At 45.2% G+C, this 17496-nt stretch overlaps 1 protein-coding gene across 1 annotated transcript; it reads right to left on the bottom strand.

Moving 5' to 3' along the window:
- Positions 1 to 1126: 1126 nt before the first annotated feature.
- On the bottom strand, positions 1127 to 10316 carry c1ql4a (complement component 1, q subcomponent-like 4). Its single transcript, XM_062392761.1, has 2 exons — positions 9440 to 10316; positions 1127 to 2373 (listed from the first exon to the last, which is right to left on the bottom strand). The coding sequence occupies exons 1-2, from the start codon at positions 9983 to 9985 to the stop codon at positions 2194 to 2196; spliced, it is 726 nt and encodes a 241-aa protein (XP_062248745.1). The 5' UTR covers positions 9986 to 10316; the 3' UTR covers positions 1127 to 2193.
- Positions 10317 to 17496: the final 7180 nt, after the last annotated feature.

The raw sequence follows: 17496 nt of genomic DNA, 5'->3' as shown, positions 1-17496 counted from the left end.
ATGTTTTCCCAATAAAATAAGAGGTATTTGAGATTCATTCTCCTAATGCTACGATGATGTCTCTCTTTCTTACCTGCTTTAAGAATGCCCCCTGAATAAAACTGTGAAATTCACTGTTGAAAACATAATAGTATAAATGTCAATGTACTGTTTTGTACCAATTTGTTACAGCAATTTTAGACGGTATTATTCAGATCATATATCCCATAGTATATAACATGAACAAACATCCACAATTTCAATACAAATAGGATTTTATGTCTGTCAGCAACTAGATTGTTAATAAATCATAAACATGTTCTTGTCAGACAAATAATTGTTTTAAACTGTCAGTTGTCTAATGACTAATTCAACACTTAAATTCCAATTACTTCCAATATGTTTTTTTAACAACTAAAAGGAAACTCCCAATAATTCTAGTAGCTAAATACCTTTAACGTTTTATTTGATAACATAGACTTAATCATTAGTGAATAAACTCAAAGATATAATTAGAACAGTAAATTAAAAATATAATTGTTGGACTAATCAAATGGTGGTGGAAAAAGTTATTTATACATCGCTGTAAGAATATCAATAAATGCAGAGAACTGCATTGATATTATTTCTGAAATAATTCCCTGGATCTGTTTCTTGTTACTGGTGCTATTCCACAAATGGGCCTGGATTCAAACCCCTGATCAGCGAGAGCCACCGTTGATCCAACACTGATCCACTTTGGTGTGTTTGTACAATTGATCACTATATTGCTTCCATTTAAAATGTACATCGGCTGAATTTTGTAGATCCTGGGTGTATTATAAGCTGAGATCAATATAGCAGGTATTAATGTCCGTGTCTTAGACAGTGTCGTAAGACATTGGAAATCCATGTTGTAGCAGGCGGTGGCTGTGGTCAGCTGCTGTGGCTTTGATCCCAGCTGCGAGTCCACGCGGCCATGTTGTATATCTAACTCTCCACATTGGTCACTGCAAATTACACATGACTGTTGAACGTGCACGCTTTTATTCAGACCCTGATTTTCCACGACTTCAGAATACATATAAGAACACAGACAGGGTAGGTATAGATATTTTTAATTGCAATATTGTCTGCTCCACCTGCTCGACATACCAGACAGCCCGTCCCAGGATTACTGTGTTTATACATATGATGGTACTTTTACAGGGTCTCTCAAAAATAAAGTACTGAATAAGTATGGCAGTGTAGTTACAGCAACAATCTGTAAAGTATTGTACAACAATTAATGTCAGGGAAAACACTGCAGCTGTCTCACTTTTGGCGCCCTTGTATCTCACAGTATCTGTAATATATTTTCACTCTCACACGCACACGCACACACACACACACACACACACATACACATACTATTGTCAATAATGCACTTGTCAAGTTAAACTTCATCATACTCATATGCAAACCTTAAAATAGGATTTGTTTTTTTTTCTTAACTTCGAATATTAATATTTCTTGTTTTTTCTTTAAATCCCGATTGCCTCATTTTGAACAGCACTCTCCCAATTAATCACAACACGGGCTCGGTTAATTTCCACAGGTGTAATTCCCTCTGACGCACAGGGGGCAGAAAAAATATTCATAAAGACGAGTTGCAAAATATAGACAGGCCATTCGATTAGTGGTCATTAAAATGGAGAGCGAGATGTGTGAGTGAAGACTGGAATAAAGTGTGCATTTGTCAGCTCTGTCGTCTCAGTGGATGACACCTTTGATACCCTTATTGCATTGTCAAAACAATCACACTGATGGTGTTTGTTACATTCTAGTTATCACAATGTCAGTTAATATGGAACACATTATAATATTTTGGATATTTCCGAGCCACAACGTGCAATTTCCATGTGCACTCAGACTGTACATATTCTGAAAAGTCGTGTTTGCACACAATGGGCGCCAACAAATTCGGTTGCTCGTCATGATGACTGACATTTTGGGATTTTCACTTAATTCACCTTTCTGTCTGTTGGAATCTCAGCGTGTCTGCATGTAGAAATGGTGTTGATGTGTGTGTTTGTCTGTGTGTGTGTGTGTGTGTGTGTGTGTGTGTGTGTGTGTGTGTGTGCATGTCTGAGCAGCTGCATGAATTTGCATACATACGTGTCTGTGTATGTGTGAGTTTGTGTGTGTTGATGTTCCTCTAGCACCTCCTCTCCCCTGCATGGGTCACAACGAGATTCAGTCTGGGTAGACGAGGAAGCCGGAGAAGGTGCTGTACTTGTTTGTGTTCCCCCCGTGGACCTTGCCTCCGTCCAGCTGCACGCACACCTCGTCGCCCACGTCCAGATGCAGGATCACACTGTTGGAGGCGTAGTCGTAATTCTGATCAGCGTCCTGAGCGATGGCGCTGGCTTTCACCTGTCGGCCCCGGGGGACATGCGGATTGACAATTAGAACGCGGACCAAACTGAGCAAACACTTCGCAAATGTCACCGTCACTTCCCTACCCAGAACTACCACACCTCACCCACTCTCTTCTTTCATTACATCCTGTTGTTTTTGTTTACCTTCTCCAGGCTTGGGCTATAATTAATTATTTACAACCTTCAAATGACACAATCACGAGTATGACATCACAGATGGAATGGGAGTGCGACCTGTGACCCCAGATGTGGACTGGAAACACGAGCCGCCCTGCGTCTTATCGATCGGCTGTAGCTGGGCTCGGTGTAAAGGAGCAAAGGATGGTGATCTGATTGGGTTGTGGAGATAAGCGGACTCAGAGGGGACAACAGGTTGTCTATGGGGAAACCGGCTCAGCCAAGAAAGAGCAGCTATTGACCTGTTGCTTACAGTGCTGGCCCAGCTCAATATGCACGATATCGAGTGGCTACGCCGGAGCCAGACAGTTTTACATTTGCATGCTGCGTGTTAGTTCGGTCCTATTGACCCCAGCGGCAGTGGATCTTTACTTGTTTGTTAACACATTTAATTGGGTTTACTCTCTACTCTTTGTGGATATTTAAATACACATGCTCACATCCAGTTACAGTTGCAGAGGAAACAGGATTCGTTCATTTATTCTTTGTCTAATTGGGTGCATAGCAAGAATAATGTTTGTTTAACTGTTTGGGGCTTAATGTAAGGACTATGTACTCAAGTAAAATATTAAATATTATCAAGCCCCTTTATTTAATCTGATTAATCAATAATTAAAAGTTTCAAATTATACTTTATTGCAGTAAAACCCTTTAAGGTTTCTATTTAAAGTGTTACTAAAACAATTATAGTGTTTCTGACAAATGCACTCAGTAACCTCCTTAGAGGGACGTATCAATAATTCGGGTGTAGCAGCTCCCATCATCAGACATATGTCAGCCATCAGTGGCCCTCTGTCTGACTCAGTGTCCATCTGTGGCGGGAGCACTCAATCTATGTCAGCAGCGAGACGAGTCACGCACACCTCCGTGACAGCCACAGAATATGATCTGCAACTCAACTACCATCATGTCGCCCCCTGTCAACCGGGCCTCGTTCTCCCCAATGAGCACGCATCAATTTGAAAACGGTCAATCACTCCGCGACAGAGCCAGCCCGAATTACTGTAACTTAAAAAAAACAAAAACAGAAGCTATTTTCCCCTGCACTCAAACATTTTGCTCCCCCCCCCCCCCCCCCGCAGTTGTGCTCTATTACCTGGACACTATCTGCGGGTCTCCTCAAATGAGATTCAGGTCATGGATACTACAATCCAACCTAGAGCATGTTGGCCACCAGTGGTAAAGCATGTCCCTGTCCTCTCTAAAGCAGATTGATTAGGGGGGCAGAGAAGTCGCTCTCCCGGGGCTCCACAGCTCAACAACTGCACAATAAAACCGTCCACAGTTATTGTTCCACTGTTACAATGGTCTTGTTCTATTAGATTTCATATTGTGGTTAGTCCACAGGGGTGTTCTTAAATCTAAATAAGCAAGGGCAACCAGATCTAGCTTTCCTGACCGGGCGTTGCAAGAGTTTCGGAAAAGGTGGGACTGTCAGGAAGTGTAAGTTTGATACCCTCTTCCTCAGTATGTCTCAAACATGCCTGCACTGACAACCAGGGAATTAATATTAGAATGATATAATTTTCTACAGCTTTACAAGGTATTGTTTTATATTTACTGTATCTATCATTTCCATGCCATACCTTCAATTTCTACAATTCATTATTTTATTATTTAAAATCAATTTCATTAATTGCATTTCTTGTCTTTCCCCCTGGTCTTTCTCTGCGTTCTCTCCATAGATCACTAAAGTCTTGTCCTAAAAAGGAGCTGAAGAGCCAGGATACTGTGTTCCATGTAAACATCATGTTCTGAGTATGATTTTAAATATAACACTTACCAGCCTGGTATATAAAGCAAACATATTTGTTTGTTGTTCATGAGGTTTAGCACAAAAACATCTTAAATATATATTTTAACCTGAGGAGCCCAAATCTAAATAAGAGCCAAACAGTGATTATATGACAGTCATGCCTGTTGACACCATGCAGCACTTTACACTGCTCTATCTCAATAAGTTGAATGATAATCAAGCAAACAAAATGAGTGACGCCCCTCATTAAAACGGAAAATCAAGATTTATACATTTAAAGTGATTCTAGAGTCACCTGACATCCTTAATATGTTTTCATCTGCGTTTGTTTTTTGTTATTTAAAAGGATTATGCAAAAAACGACCTCACACTTATTGGAAGACTGCAGTATATGGGTCACGAGAGAACCTTTTCAATCTCGGTCTGGATCCTGATCAGGGGGTGGAACCAGGAACCTTTTTTTCACTTTCCTTAACCTTGTGACATGAGGTTTTACATTTTCGTAAAATTGTCACAGAATAATTCAGGGATCTTGATTTAAAAAAAAAAAAATTGCATGTTAAGGAGACTGATTTTTATGTTTGTGTGCAATGTTTTGCAGATCCAAATAGAAATCCTGATCTAGTGAATTTAAATGTGGTTTCATGAAGACACTGTTGGGCCTTGGCAGAGGTTCACACTCTGCTGAGTGTCATTCTAGTTTTATCTGTCTTAAAATTGTCCACGGCATTAATTTAGGACCCTCGACCTTTCGAACCTTTCCATCATGGATGTGACGAAACATTGAGCATAATCCCTAAGCCCCCCCCCAATAAGACCTCCTCTTAAAATAATGACACCGATCTATTGTCAAGTGTAAAGGTTATATTGTTGTTCTACTTGACATGTGGTGACAGCCACTATCACATTTGCATCTTGGGCCTCTTCTGACAGTGATGCTGTTGCTGTGACTTCCTATTGACACCAGGCATATGTCATCCAGCTCATTATTTTTGGGCAAACGGTGTAATGGAGGGAGAAGTGGGGGGACCCATGATCCCACGCCGGCCTTCTCAGATTCTCATGACTTAATCCCTGAAATGTTACGTCTGTAAAACAGAATGATTTACATCGCTTAGTGTAGAGATCCTTTTGTCAAGATATAAGATATATGAATTGCTGCTTCAGCTGCAGGAGCAACACAGGGCATCCATTAATGTAGACACCAGACAGAGAGCCGTGGTGGGATTAGGAAGGGAAGCCGACAGAGGAGATGGATACGGCCGGAGGACACAAACTGATCCATGTGAACCAAGGCTGCACGCTGTGCTGATTCTGGAGCTGGAAGGATTGTGAGCCGCGAGGCAGGGACCCCCAGGGCTTGCCTGTGGCTGTCTCCGTCTCCGCCTAGCCCTTTCATTATAGGGCCTCCAGTAAACACGCCTGGGAGGAGAGGGGACCACAATAGGGGTGGGGTGCTGGTGAGGGGGAGCAGCTGCGGTGACATTCGGTGTACAAGTGGAGCTGCACTGCAGACGACAGACAAGGATGGACAAAAAGAAGGGACAGGCGAAAAAAAGAAAGAAAAACAGGGCCAGCGGGTTGAAGACAGGCAAGGGGGGGAGGGGGGGGGGGGCTGGTGTACAGACTGATCAAGCGAAGCTATTTTGTGAGACCAGGGAGATGTGGGGGTATATGAAGACTTGTTTTTTATCTGTGCTGCTGTGCTCCACTGGTAATAAAACTGACAGGATTCATTCACTGTGATATACTGACCTCTTAGAGTGGAGACAATAGAAAAGTAGCTGTTAAACTTACCTAAGGGACTCCCGTACATGGCAAGAGGGTTGTGGTACCGCTGGGGTTGGGGTGGGGTGGGGGGGGATTTTGTGGAAATAGAATATTTATTGAGTTGGTTTAGCCTCTCCTCTGGGAGTGCGGGGATTACATGGCGACAAGCTGTGGCAGAGCCGTACCTCAGATTGCTATTACCTGCCATTCAGAGTTACAGCCCGTGTTCCGAGGCACGGGTACGGTGTGGAAACCTGTGCACAGTATGAGTGGAGGGGACTCTTCTTAATTAGTGGCTTTCATCCCGGGAACATTGTGATGTATTTTTGAACTAACAGGACAACATCTGACTTGTCTTCATGTGACAAATTCCATGTATCTAACTCTTTCTCGCCCTCGGCAGTAAGGCTAATTATATTTTACCTGTAGCATATCTCTATACCGGGGGAGGTTAATGCAGGTACTGGTCATTATAGAGAGTGATGACATTTTAAGACTAGTCTGAAATAACTTGACCTTTAACTGGGCTATTAAAAGAGACTATGATAGGTAAAGGGAAGAAAGGGGAGAGGTATTAAATAGAAGCCTCACCAGTATCTGTTTGTCTTCACTGAACATTGTGTAAGGAATATTTGATATAGATATACAGTACAGCGGTGCATTATGGGAACGTAAACGAGAAGTTGTGCAGCTCACATAGCCTGCAGTTAATGAGGGGAAGGGGCGAGGTTCTGCTGAGGATGTGCACATGACGTGTTACCGCCCCTCACAGCGTTAAGCATGGCAACATTAGAATAGACCGTCCTAATAATGTTTGCTACCGAGCCGGAATGTTAAGTAGCACAAAACCCATCGATCCCTAACAGTGAATTAAGAATAGAGTGATTAAGCACATTTATAATATGGTGGCAGGAGTAGGAAGGGCATGCAGGACGATTTATTTCCAGCAGGGCTATGATAATATTAAATAATTAAGTATCATCATGGCAAGTGTGCCTTGCGTTTCTTAACCGTGCAAATGACACAGCCGATCAGGAACAGGAGGTAACGCTAACACACACATCATACATCGGAGTTATACCACGAGACAATTAGCCACACGTTACACACAAGGAAGCAGCTGAAGTGTGACAACCCACTGTCATGTTGCGATGCCTTGTGAAAGTTAGATTGAGGTGTGAGCAGGTATAGGCTTTACAGAGCTGGGATTTAGTAAAGGTAATAGGTATCGGATCTATAGGATTCAAGTCCTGCACGGCCCAACACATCCTCCGGCTGCTGCATTACACCACACTCACGTCACATCACAAGTCCATCAGCCAATGCGCTGTGTTATTTAAACATCATTAGCAATAGCACAGGGAGGGAAACATCTGATATTTCCAGGAAAGATCTATTGGTTTACCAGAATTAATCATTTTTCCTGCTTTTAAACTGGCTCCTATGAGCGTGCGTCAGCTGCTGGATTGGTGCATGAACACGGCTTACTCTCTTTCTCCGGTCGGCCTTGAACACTTGTCAACCCGAGACATGTTGAGTGGGCGTCCATTGGTCATCTCGCCTGATCTCATCCCGGCCTTCACCACGGGCCTCCCAGAAGCCTCATCTACCAGCCCACTGTCTCCACAACTCCATTAAGTCATCTGTCTTCCTCTGCTCCACCCCTGATCTCTCCAGCATTTCACTTGTTTTGTTTTGCTCGCCCCCTTTTTCGTCTCGCGGATGTCTCGGGCATGTCCGTGCCATGTGGAATCTCTCGTGTTTCTTTCACTCATCCTCAATCTGCCGGACCGGCTGCCTCACAAATGCAATGTTGCAAATGACCTTATCTGTTAATCAAGGTGTGACAGTTGAAACTCAATCGCAAAAAGGAAGGTGGCGGATTTGTAGCTGTGGACAGCCGCTTTTTTTCTTTTGATGAAACAAAACCCCATGGGTAGACAAAATATCCAATAATGTTTCAGCACCTAGGGCAGTGATAAAAACAGACTATTTGATTCTACAGCCTGGATTGCAACCTGTCAAAACATTGTGCCCATTTAGTAAACCCCAGCCTCTGACTGGCCTCGGGCTGATTACCCACACGCCGCTGAACTTAACTCCAAACATGATCAGGCACTCTGCAGCAATCCAACCCCACACTCCGTTCCACGGCTCTCGTTTGGGCAGATCCCTTGTTAGTGGAGTGCTCTATTAAACGTAACTGTTTGAGGAGGCCACCCGACGGGTGTCCGATGGACCCCGCTGAGGTTAAATAATTGAGTTGAGCGAAAAGATAATTAATGGAGAATCAATGAACAAGCTGGGGGAGGGGTCAGCTGAGGAAAGTATAGCGGGTGTTAAAGGGGATCTAATCTAAGGCGTATAAATGATTCAGCAGCCTACGATGACTTGAATGACATCACAAGACAGAAGACAGGCAGTCATAAACATATTCGTCTTTGTGGTGTCAAGCGTGAAATAAAGTGATGTTTGATGGATGATGAATGATTTTAAACTTTCAGTTTCACATCTCGCCAAATCAAGGCCGAACTAAATAATCTGTGGTGATGAATCATAGATGCACGAGTCTTGGTACACAACATGTTGAGCGAGGGAGAGGTCTGAGTGGAGACCATTTGCATTTAGCGTCCTTGATGAATGAATGAATGTATAAAGCGACTTGAAGAATGTTTCCTGAATTTGGAGTCCTCTGATAAAAACCCTGTGATTTATCCCACCTCTCCTCGTCCCCCCCCCCCCCCCCCCCCGTCAGCCCCTCTGTCTTTAATTAGTGTCTGGGGAATGAGGGAGTGGATGAGTGGACTGTCAATTTTACATTCATTATTTATTTAGCGGAGGTGTACGCGGACTGGTCCACATACTGACAGACATTTCTGCCGTGCTCTTTTGCACTTCTGTTTATGCGATAATCAAGCTCTGTGCATGATATTCACTAATTAGACCGTTCCTTTTTGGCGGCGGCGTTTGCATTCTGCCACTTGTCATTTAGCCACAGTCAATGGTGGAACGCAAATATCTGCAGTTGAAATTTCGAATCTGTATATCGTGGATTCCCCCGTAATGAGGAGAGAGATTGTTGTTTCATTCTGTGGCTGTCATGTTTCCACCTGAGCAGCGGGAATGTGCTCTGAATCTGAAGAGCTCAATGTTACAGAGGTGAATGTGTCAATGACAACACAGGATGGTCAACAGTGGATGATCTGTTGCATGATCGTGTGTGTGCATACAAACACATATGTGCGTATACACATACATAGATACACACACACACACTCGCGCACACACATGCACACACACGCACACACACACACACACACATACATACACCCACACGCATACACATAGTTTTACTAACCAGTCCGTTCTTCTTCAGGTCAGCCCACATGCTGGTCCCGTCGCCACCTCTCATTAGAACATGGTAGGTGAAGAAGTAGATGCCAGGCAGAGGGCAGGTGAACTTGCCGGTACTGGGCTCATAGTAGTTGCCCACATTGGTCACCACATCATCAAACTTCAGGATTTCATTCCCCTCATGCTGCTTGCGTAGCCCTGCATAAAAGGCAATTTTGGGAGTGTACAGTGACGGCGAATAGCCCCCAGGACCTGGACCCTGGGGCCCCTGAGGACCTGGTTTGCCTGGCTCCCCAGGGGGTCCACGTACTCCTGGAGGACCAGTGATCCCTGGCGGCCCACGAAGCCCTGACTTTATCTTCTTCCCAGAGTAATCCTGGGGCGCTGGAGACACAGCTGTCAGCTCCTGGCCTGGTTGAGACGTGGCGTAAGGGTCACACACCATCCGGCAGCTTCCAAGCATTTCATAACGGCTCCCTGAATTTCCCGTGTTCCCCCCTTTGGTTGTGTGGACCAGCAGGGGAATGGCCACCAACAGTATTAGAACCATTGCCACACCTACAGCAGCGCCAATGACACGTTTCCTGCGGCTGAGCCGCGAAGCGGCCAGCGTCAGGAAGTCCTCTTCCCCCTTGGCTGGAATAGTGCCGGCCAGGATGAAGCTTCTCAGTGAACCAGTTCGGTGAGTATAGGTGAAGAAGAAGGTGGAGTGAGGAGTGAACAGTGTATCACTGGGCCGCGTATGAGCGAGAAGGCAAAATGGCAGATGGTCAGGAGGGAAAGAACCAGAGAGGATCTATCAACAGGATATTTTAAAGCCTTACAAAAACTTTACATACCAGAGTCTTTAGGCAAATAGATGAAAAAGTGTGTATTCTCAAGAATGTGGTAAGACCCTACAGACAACATAATTTATTTGATGAAGTCTGTCTCACTTTTTTTTTTACCTCCCCTGTTGTTCTCCAGTGCAATTCAATTTGTAACATACATTTTTATGGAGGCAGAGCTTTTCAAAAGTGTGCTTAAATGATATAGCTGGTGCCAAACTCGACTTGTTGAGGAGGGAGAGGTGCAACTGTTTGTTTTGTTTGATTAATAGAGAATTCCCAATTTTGTTTAATTTCAAAGAAAAACCTTGTTTCCAGCCTCCACTACAAAGCACAGGATTTCACTTCATGTGGATGTCTCACTTAAAGCCATGACTGTAAGTGGCAGAAGTTCATCAGAGGTCTTTCCTGCACAGCACAGTCATTTTATGAGCCCACTCTCTTATCGTATTCATTAAACAGGTGATGTTTCACTGTCACGTTTGTCAGCCTGGGTGTGATTCTTCCTCCGGTTATATTTGGATCTGAAAATAATAGCAAAAAAAAAGGAAACCCAATTATTGATCCGTCCCAAATTACGACTGTAACATATTTTATCTATATAAAGAATCAGGGAATGGTGAAAAAGAAATGATCGAGATAAAAACAAAATCAAAAAAACAAAAATTGTAATCTATTTGTAAAATTTGGCATACATATTTTCGAAAAAATAAGCAAAATGATGATGAATTATTTTTAACATTTAATGATAAAGTGCGTAATTATCCACTGTGCGTGATTATGTTTACGGGTAAATTGAAAACTGCTGAAAGAAAGCAGCCAAGACAAAGACAAAGAAAAACTCACCATCTGTACTTCATGATCCCGAAGCATTTTTTTTAGAGGAAACAAACAATTATCTGTGTCAGTATCGGTCCCGCCCGCGTCCCAACAGAAAGGACTTTGGGAGCGCCGGAGTTCCCAGATGGAGAGCTGGAGAGCCTCCGGGCGCGCAGGAGCTGCAGGGAAAGTGACAGGAGTTTCTCAATCGGTGCTTAATCCCCGCTTTTCCTTCCCAACCGGCGTTTAAATGCTTCGAGGCACGTGAAGCCCAAATTTAAAATATCACCGGCTGGAGCACTTTTTGACGCAATTCCAGGACGAGAGGCGCACTGTGATTCTGCCGCTCGTATCCAGTGTGTCTGTCCACTGTGTAGCGTAGTGCAGTGTTTGGTCCGAGCCGACACCTGTTAGATCGATCCCCCCTCTCTCTCTCTCTCTCTCTCTCTCTCTCTCTCTCTCTCTCTCTCTCTCTCACTCTCTGTTCCTCTCTGTCCCTCTCTCTTTCCTTCACCATCATCTGTGCATTTGACTCTTCTGCCAAACGCATGAACACTGAAGCTGTATATGTGAGGGCTGATGTCCACATCATATTATTATTATATCGTTTTTCTCAAATATTAAATTCTTCTCATTTCACATGCACACAGAACAAGGGCCATATGCGGGCTGCACTGATGCTCCCTCTCCGTCTCCTGTTGCAGGCATGCTGTTCACCTGTTGTTAGAGGCGAAGTGGTTTGAAGATGAAGCGTTGCCAAATGAAGGCAGATGTTTTCATCTCCTTTACGCGATGGAAGGGAGGACAGTAGGGTGACTGAGTAAAAGCAGCCTCGGTGGGATAATGTGAGGGATGGAGCGGAGACACTGAATGTTCTCCTGTGTGTGTGCAAGTGTGTGTGTGTGTGTGTGTGCGTGTGTGTGGCTTGCATCCCACAGTTTTAAAGCCTCATTAGTGAGACACCCTGCCCCACAGGTTGTGCCTTTCCTTTTCCTTTACCTTACACACACACACACACACGCCCTCACACGAACACACGTGCACCCTCATAGACACATGTGCAAAAAATGAATATGGAGTAGTTGCACCACTTGTTTTTGGAAGACCATGTTTTGTATCGTTGCGTCCTTTTCCCTCTGTTCATATGACGGTATATGTAACTGGCTGTCTGAGCTGAAATATTTACCCCCAAGTCACATTCACTGGTGATTACTTCTTATATATGGGGGGACATTTTGACCAGATTTCTGAGCTCATATCATAATTTCCTCGGAGTCCTCCTGTGTCACCTGTCTGACCACCACACATCTGTGAGTTTAAACTTTAATGGCGGAGGCAGTGGGAGCCGGGCGAAGAGGTCTACATACAGTATTGATGACTGCCTTTTCATCAACCAGCACCTCCGCGACCCCTCTCTCCTCGGATATGATGACCACCGTCTGGCGACAGGGGGGGGGGGGGTATCATTCGGCGTGATCCCGACTGACATGGCGAGGTGGATGATTGCAGAGTTTTAAGGTGGGTCTTTTCCCAGGGACGGTTTGGATTTTGAAATTAAGGTGGAGGCAGCGGAGGGTGTGGGGAGCGAAGGCCTGTGATATTTCCAGTGGGGATTGTGGCTGCAGCTGAGCTGCGTTTAGGGATCAAGTTAAATGCTGGGTCAGTCAGTCTGGCCCACTAGAACAGTGCGCAGGGGTCCTGAGCGGCGTCGGGCACATTATCATTGCCAACAGTCAGAGGCAATATGCTCAGGATTGGATTTTTTAAAGCCTGTTAAAATATTACTGAGGTGATTAATATTGAAATATGCGCATGTCTCTCAGCTATCTGTCTCCGTCGCCCCCTATTCTCTTCTTCATTTGTTCCCCTTAGTATTCACGCTCGCCCAAAGTTTCAACATTATGCATTGTGTTGATGAAATATGTCCTTTTTATGCAGCACGATTGTTTTATCATTTCACTTGGCCTGACGTCACCGACTCACCGCACAGTCTCCAGTGTCGCCGACAGAGGAATAAAGAGCCATAGGAGGATCGGCACTGGGCTGTTTGAGTTATTAGTTTGTTTAATAATTAATTTCCTATATTATGATGGACCAAGAATACGTCTCTGTCTTTTGTGCAAACGCCCGCACAATTCCAGCTCTAACTTTTCTCTCTTCCATTCTGTGCAAACAAGTGGGAGAAGAGCAGGATATTATTTACGGCCACATTACTCATGTTGTATTTCTCTTCTGCTACGGCTGTTAGATTCTTAAAGACATTCTAATTCTTCAACTCAGCCATCCACAGCAAATAACTCTCACCCTTTCCTGTAATTTATGAAACGTTTGGCAAAACATAAACCAGACCTTTCTTGTTAGCGGAGCAATAACAGGTCTCAGGTCCCACAGTCAGTGATACGTGTCACATGTCATATTCGGGTTTTGTGTGTGTGACATTTTGTTTTATTTTGAGGTAGTAGCACCATCACACAATCCGCCCCAGCACAGGGAGTGTGACCAACACATACTGTGCGTCAGCTCTGAGGGATGATGACAGATCGTCCTCAAGAGGCACGTAGCTGCCGGAGGGCCGTCTCTCCCGGGGGAACCACTGCTCACGTCTGCCACAGTTAACACTGACAGGGATCCAGCTATTAAGATCCCATTCTCTGCTTTGTAGATCACTGCCTTGTAAATCAATTGTGAGGTCATTAGGGGTGTAAAGAGGTGATTGGGCGGGTTGAGGAGAAAACCAGGAAGATGAGGACAAAGATGCAGAGTAAAATATAAATCCACGCATGCTGCATGTTTACACGCTGTCAGGTCATGAGGAGTAACATGTGAACCCCTGATGTGGCTGACACTTGCATTTGGTTTGACCCTTTCTAATACAGCTGCTGTGGGATTTACACCATGGAGTGGATATGAGAAGCAATGGAGGTCTCCCACTAAAACAAGTCACATTTTTAGCAGGATAAGTCAAAGACAAATATGAGGGTTTGTTTCTTGAGACCCACTCATCCACACATCACGTTGTTCTTGCACTCTGATGCGACTCGCTGTATTTACCCTGTGACTTACCTGAGCCGTGTGTTTACTGTACAGTCATCTGTAACCAGCGTGCACCGCGGTGGATGTGTCTACATCCTGGTGCTGCGCTGTTTCATTAGGTTCTGATTATGGGGCCTGATGCAGAGTGACAGTGTGCAGATTGAGTTGCACAGCCACTCTAATTCTCTCTATTAATAACAACCCTGCACACTGCCGTCCTGAACCACATTTATTAATCACAATTTGTCATCTGTCCGACGCTCCGCCCTCTCCTTCTCCGTCGACTCTCGCCCCCCGCCCCCCCCCCCCTCTCCTCGAGCCGCGTACACCCTCCCAGCAGGGCCAGTTACCGCCTGCACCTCCCCACCCCCCGGCCTCTCCCCCCCCCCCCTCGCCCCGGCTCCCGTTCGCCTACAGCTCAGAGACATGGTCCGGCATACAGAGGGACGGTCTCGCTCTCCTCCGCTGCTCGCTCACTCTAGCTGCACTCTCGAAGGAGTCTGATTAATCAAAAGCTCTCCAGCTTTAATTGGCCAAATAACAGTGAACAACTTGGTTGGTGCGGCCTGGTTCGGTGACGATCCGCCGAAGATTATAGGAAATTATGACTAAACGAACCGTCGTGCAAGGATTCTTGTATCTCTTTGCCGGCTTTGCAACACATAACCTTGCACAGTGTGATGCATCATTACAGAGCATGTCCAACCTTTCTCTGAGATAGCCTGCAATGGCCTTTTGGAACACATTGCCTCTTTTTTTTGCATTGATCCAAGCACCACTTCGTTTCTTTGTACACAAAATGCTGGCGTTTAATCAATATGCATGCTGGGATGTGCAGATGGTATTATTGCATTATCGGTGGGAAAATATTCCCACAACTATAATCACATTTCTGCTCATGTCTCAGTCAAATGGCCCTTGACCCCACTCAGAAAGATGATTTATGAGTCAGCTAGTCCCCTAGGTCCTGCTCTGCCACTCCAATTTTCAAGCTGCTTTCATGCTCGTTATATTGACACGCTTAGGATATTCATTTACCCAGAACTGCAGTTTCATCACACGGAAGAACTTTTTTCTCCTGTAGTTTGTTTCTCCAGGAGTTACAGCCAAGTCTGATTGTTAACTGTTCAGAAGTAATGCCCCCACTGCTGTGTGTTTGGGTTCGGAGGCAGCGGTGTTCCTCTAATTAAACCCCCCTCCGTCAGCCCTCCCTCTCCTCAGCTCCACCGCTCACCACCCACAGCCCTCTCACACACAACCGGGCTCCCTCCACTGTTTCCTCTCTGCAAAATGGGTGTTTGGGGGAAACAGAGGCGATTTTCATGTGTAAATGTCAGTCAGTCCGCTCCCAGCAATCACAGGCCCGTCTTCTCCAGAGATCAGGGCTTGAGACACAGCCTGAATAATTTAGCAGCTCTGTGCCAGCGTGCTTTGGGGTCGCAACCTTCTAAAGTGATGACAGAAAGACGTTGGCTGACTTCCCCTCCGATTCACTCCCATTACCACTTATTTACCGTTCCTGATTCCAGGCAGACAAAGCAGAAGGCCACGCTGGGGGGGGGGGGGAGAAATCGTCGGCGTTGTATAAACTGTGTCGTAAAGCAGAGCACAACCAAACAGTGACATTTTCACAGCATCCCCGAGTCGCCGGCGATCCCCCTCCTGTGCCGCGCCGTGAAACAAACACGCGTCGCACACACGATCATCCAAGCCAACAGTCGCAGACAAAAGAGACGATGGACACACATACAGGGAAAAGGTCGAGAAGTGACACACACAGCAGGGACAGACGTCACAGTGAGAATCTGGCCGATGTACGAAAGGGTGTGGATTAACATTCAGATAGTGGCGGGGGGGAAAACATAAAAATTCTCCGTTTCGAGGGAGGTCAGAATACAGTGAATTCCAAGGTGTGACAAGGGAAAGTGCGGAGACGTAGAGGACAGAGTGAAATAAATTGACCCCCCCCCCCCCCCCTCCCCCCCCCCCCCTCCCCCCCTCCTCCTTCCGCACAGGCTCATACTACACTTCCATCATTCAGACGGAGACAGACAGCGTTTGGTCTGACAAGAGTGGTCATCACTCGTCTGCCGCTGGGCCCTGACAGCAACATGACGAGGATGAATGGACCGACCAGCTATCCCAACCAAGACACACGCTGTCAGAGAAATGATACATTTATCTGGCCCGTAATTCCTTTCGGTCATGATCAGGTCGCTCGCGTCTTTCGTTCAATTACCTCTTTCACTGCTTTAAACGCGTATCGCGCAGTCAATAGTTTGTAGATAAATAATAATTGCGTCCTTATTCGCGGCCAGGCTGCACAATTACTGTCAACAACGTTTGGCATTGATCTGTGGTCTTTGGAATCCAAGATGCAGAAACTAGCATAACTGTACGGGGGGGGGGGGGGGGGTATCATTGGAATGTGAGCAAACAGCAGAGAATTCTGTATCAGTGATGCAGTGGGACGTTCCCATGGAGATGTCGATTGTGATAGCCCATTAGTGCAGCCGGTGAGATGCAGGATCGCCGAGACACGACGGGAGGCATGCACGGCACATCTTGCTTTTTCTCTCTCCGCCCCGCGCTCCACCTGTTGTCATGCACCGCAGCAATACAATCAGTCAAGTCAAACCTGGTGTGGTTACACTGCATTTATGAAGAGCTTAGAGTGTCAACAGGCATGCGGTTTGACCGCGTGTCCTGGGAATGCATTACAAGGGCACACAGAGGGGAAGGGAGGACACGAGAGATCCCTGCGAATTATGGAGAGTGATAGTTTGATGACTTATGGTCGGTGGCTGTCCGGGGATGGCATGATCAATTGGGCAGAGCGAGAATTACACGTTCTCATTCCTCCACTGTCTGTTTATCTGCTTCGTTTTTCCGCCCGATCACGGCTTCTCCCAGTCATCCTTCTCTGTCCTTGTACCAGTAAGTTCTCAAGTCTGACTTTTGGGGCTGTATGTCCCACAATGTTTTGTAATGAAGCAGAAAAATGCTGTAATCACTTTATGTTTTGTTATTCTTTTAAGCCAATACCAGCACTATAGTTCACTGCAAGTGTCTATCTGATGGTCATTTTGTTGGTCAGTCCATCAAATTGGTTCAGACTGAAATACCGAATATACCTTTTTTAATAGTTTTCTTTTCAAGTTTTATTTGTTCTATTTTCCTTTTCTATGTGACACAGTCTTATATTATATTATTAAATGCATTATTTAATTTGAGCTATATCAACGTTTGTGTCTGGCTTTTTGTCACATTGCATCTTGCTGTTTTTCTCGTATTTGCTTATTGCTTTGAGGTCAAACCACATTCTGAACTCTGTTTTTAAAAGTGCTATATATATTAAGTATATCATTATTTTTTTATTATT

This window comes from Platichthys flesus, chromosome 7, assembly GCF_949316205.1.
Source record: "Platichthys flesus chromosome 7, fPlaFle2.1, whole genome shotgun sequence".
Lineage (NCBI taxonomy): Eukaryota > Metazoa > Chordata > Actinopteri > Pleuronectiformes > Pleuronectidae > Platichthys > Platichthys flesus.
The sequence above is the reverse complement of the archived record's forward strand: the minus strand, read 5'-3'. Positions and strand labels throughout refer to the sequence as shown.

Excerpts from the sequence above, each read along its gene's own strand:
- c1ql4a (XM_062392761.1), bottom strand. The coding sequence starts at position 9,985 with ATGGTTCTAATACTGTTGGTGGCCATTCCCCTGCTGGTCCACACAACC. Across the intron at positions 2,374-9,439 it reads ACCTGAAGAAGAACGGACTG|GTGAAAGCCAGCGCCATCGC; the intron begins GTTAGTAAAACT and ends CGGGGCCGACAG.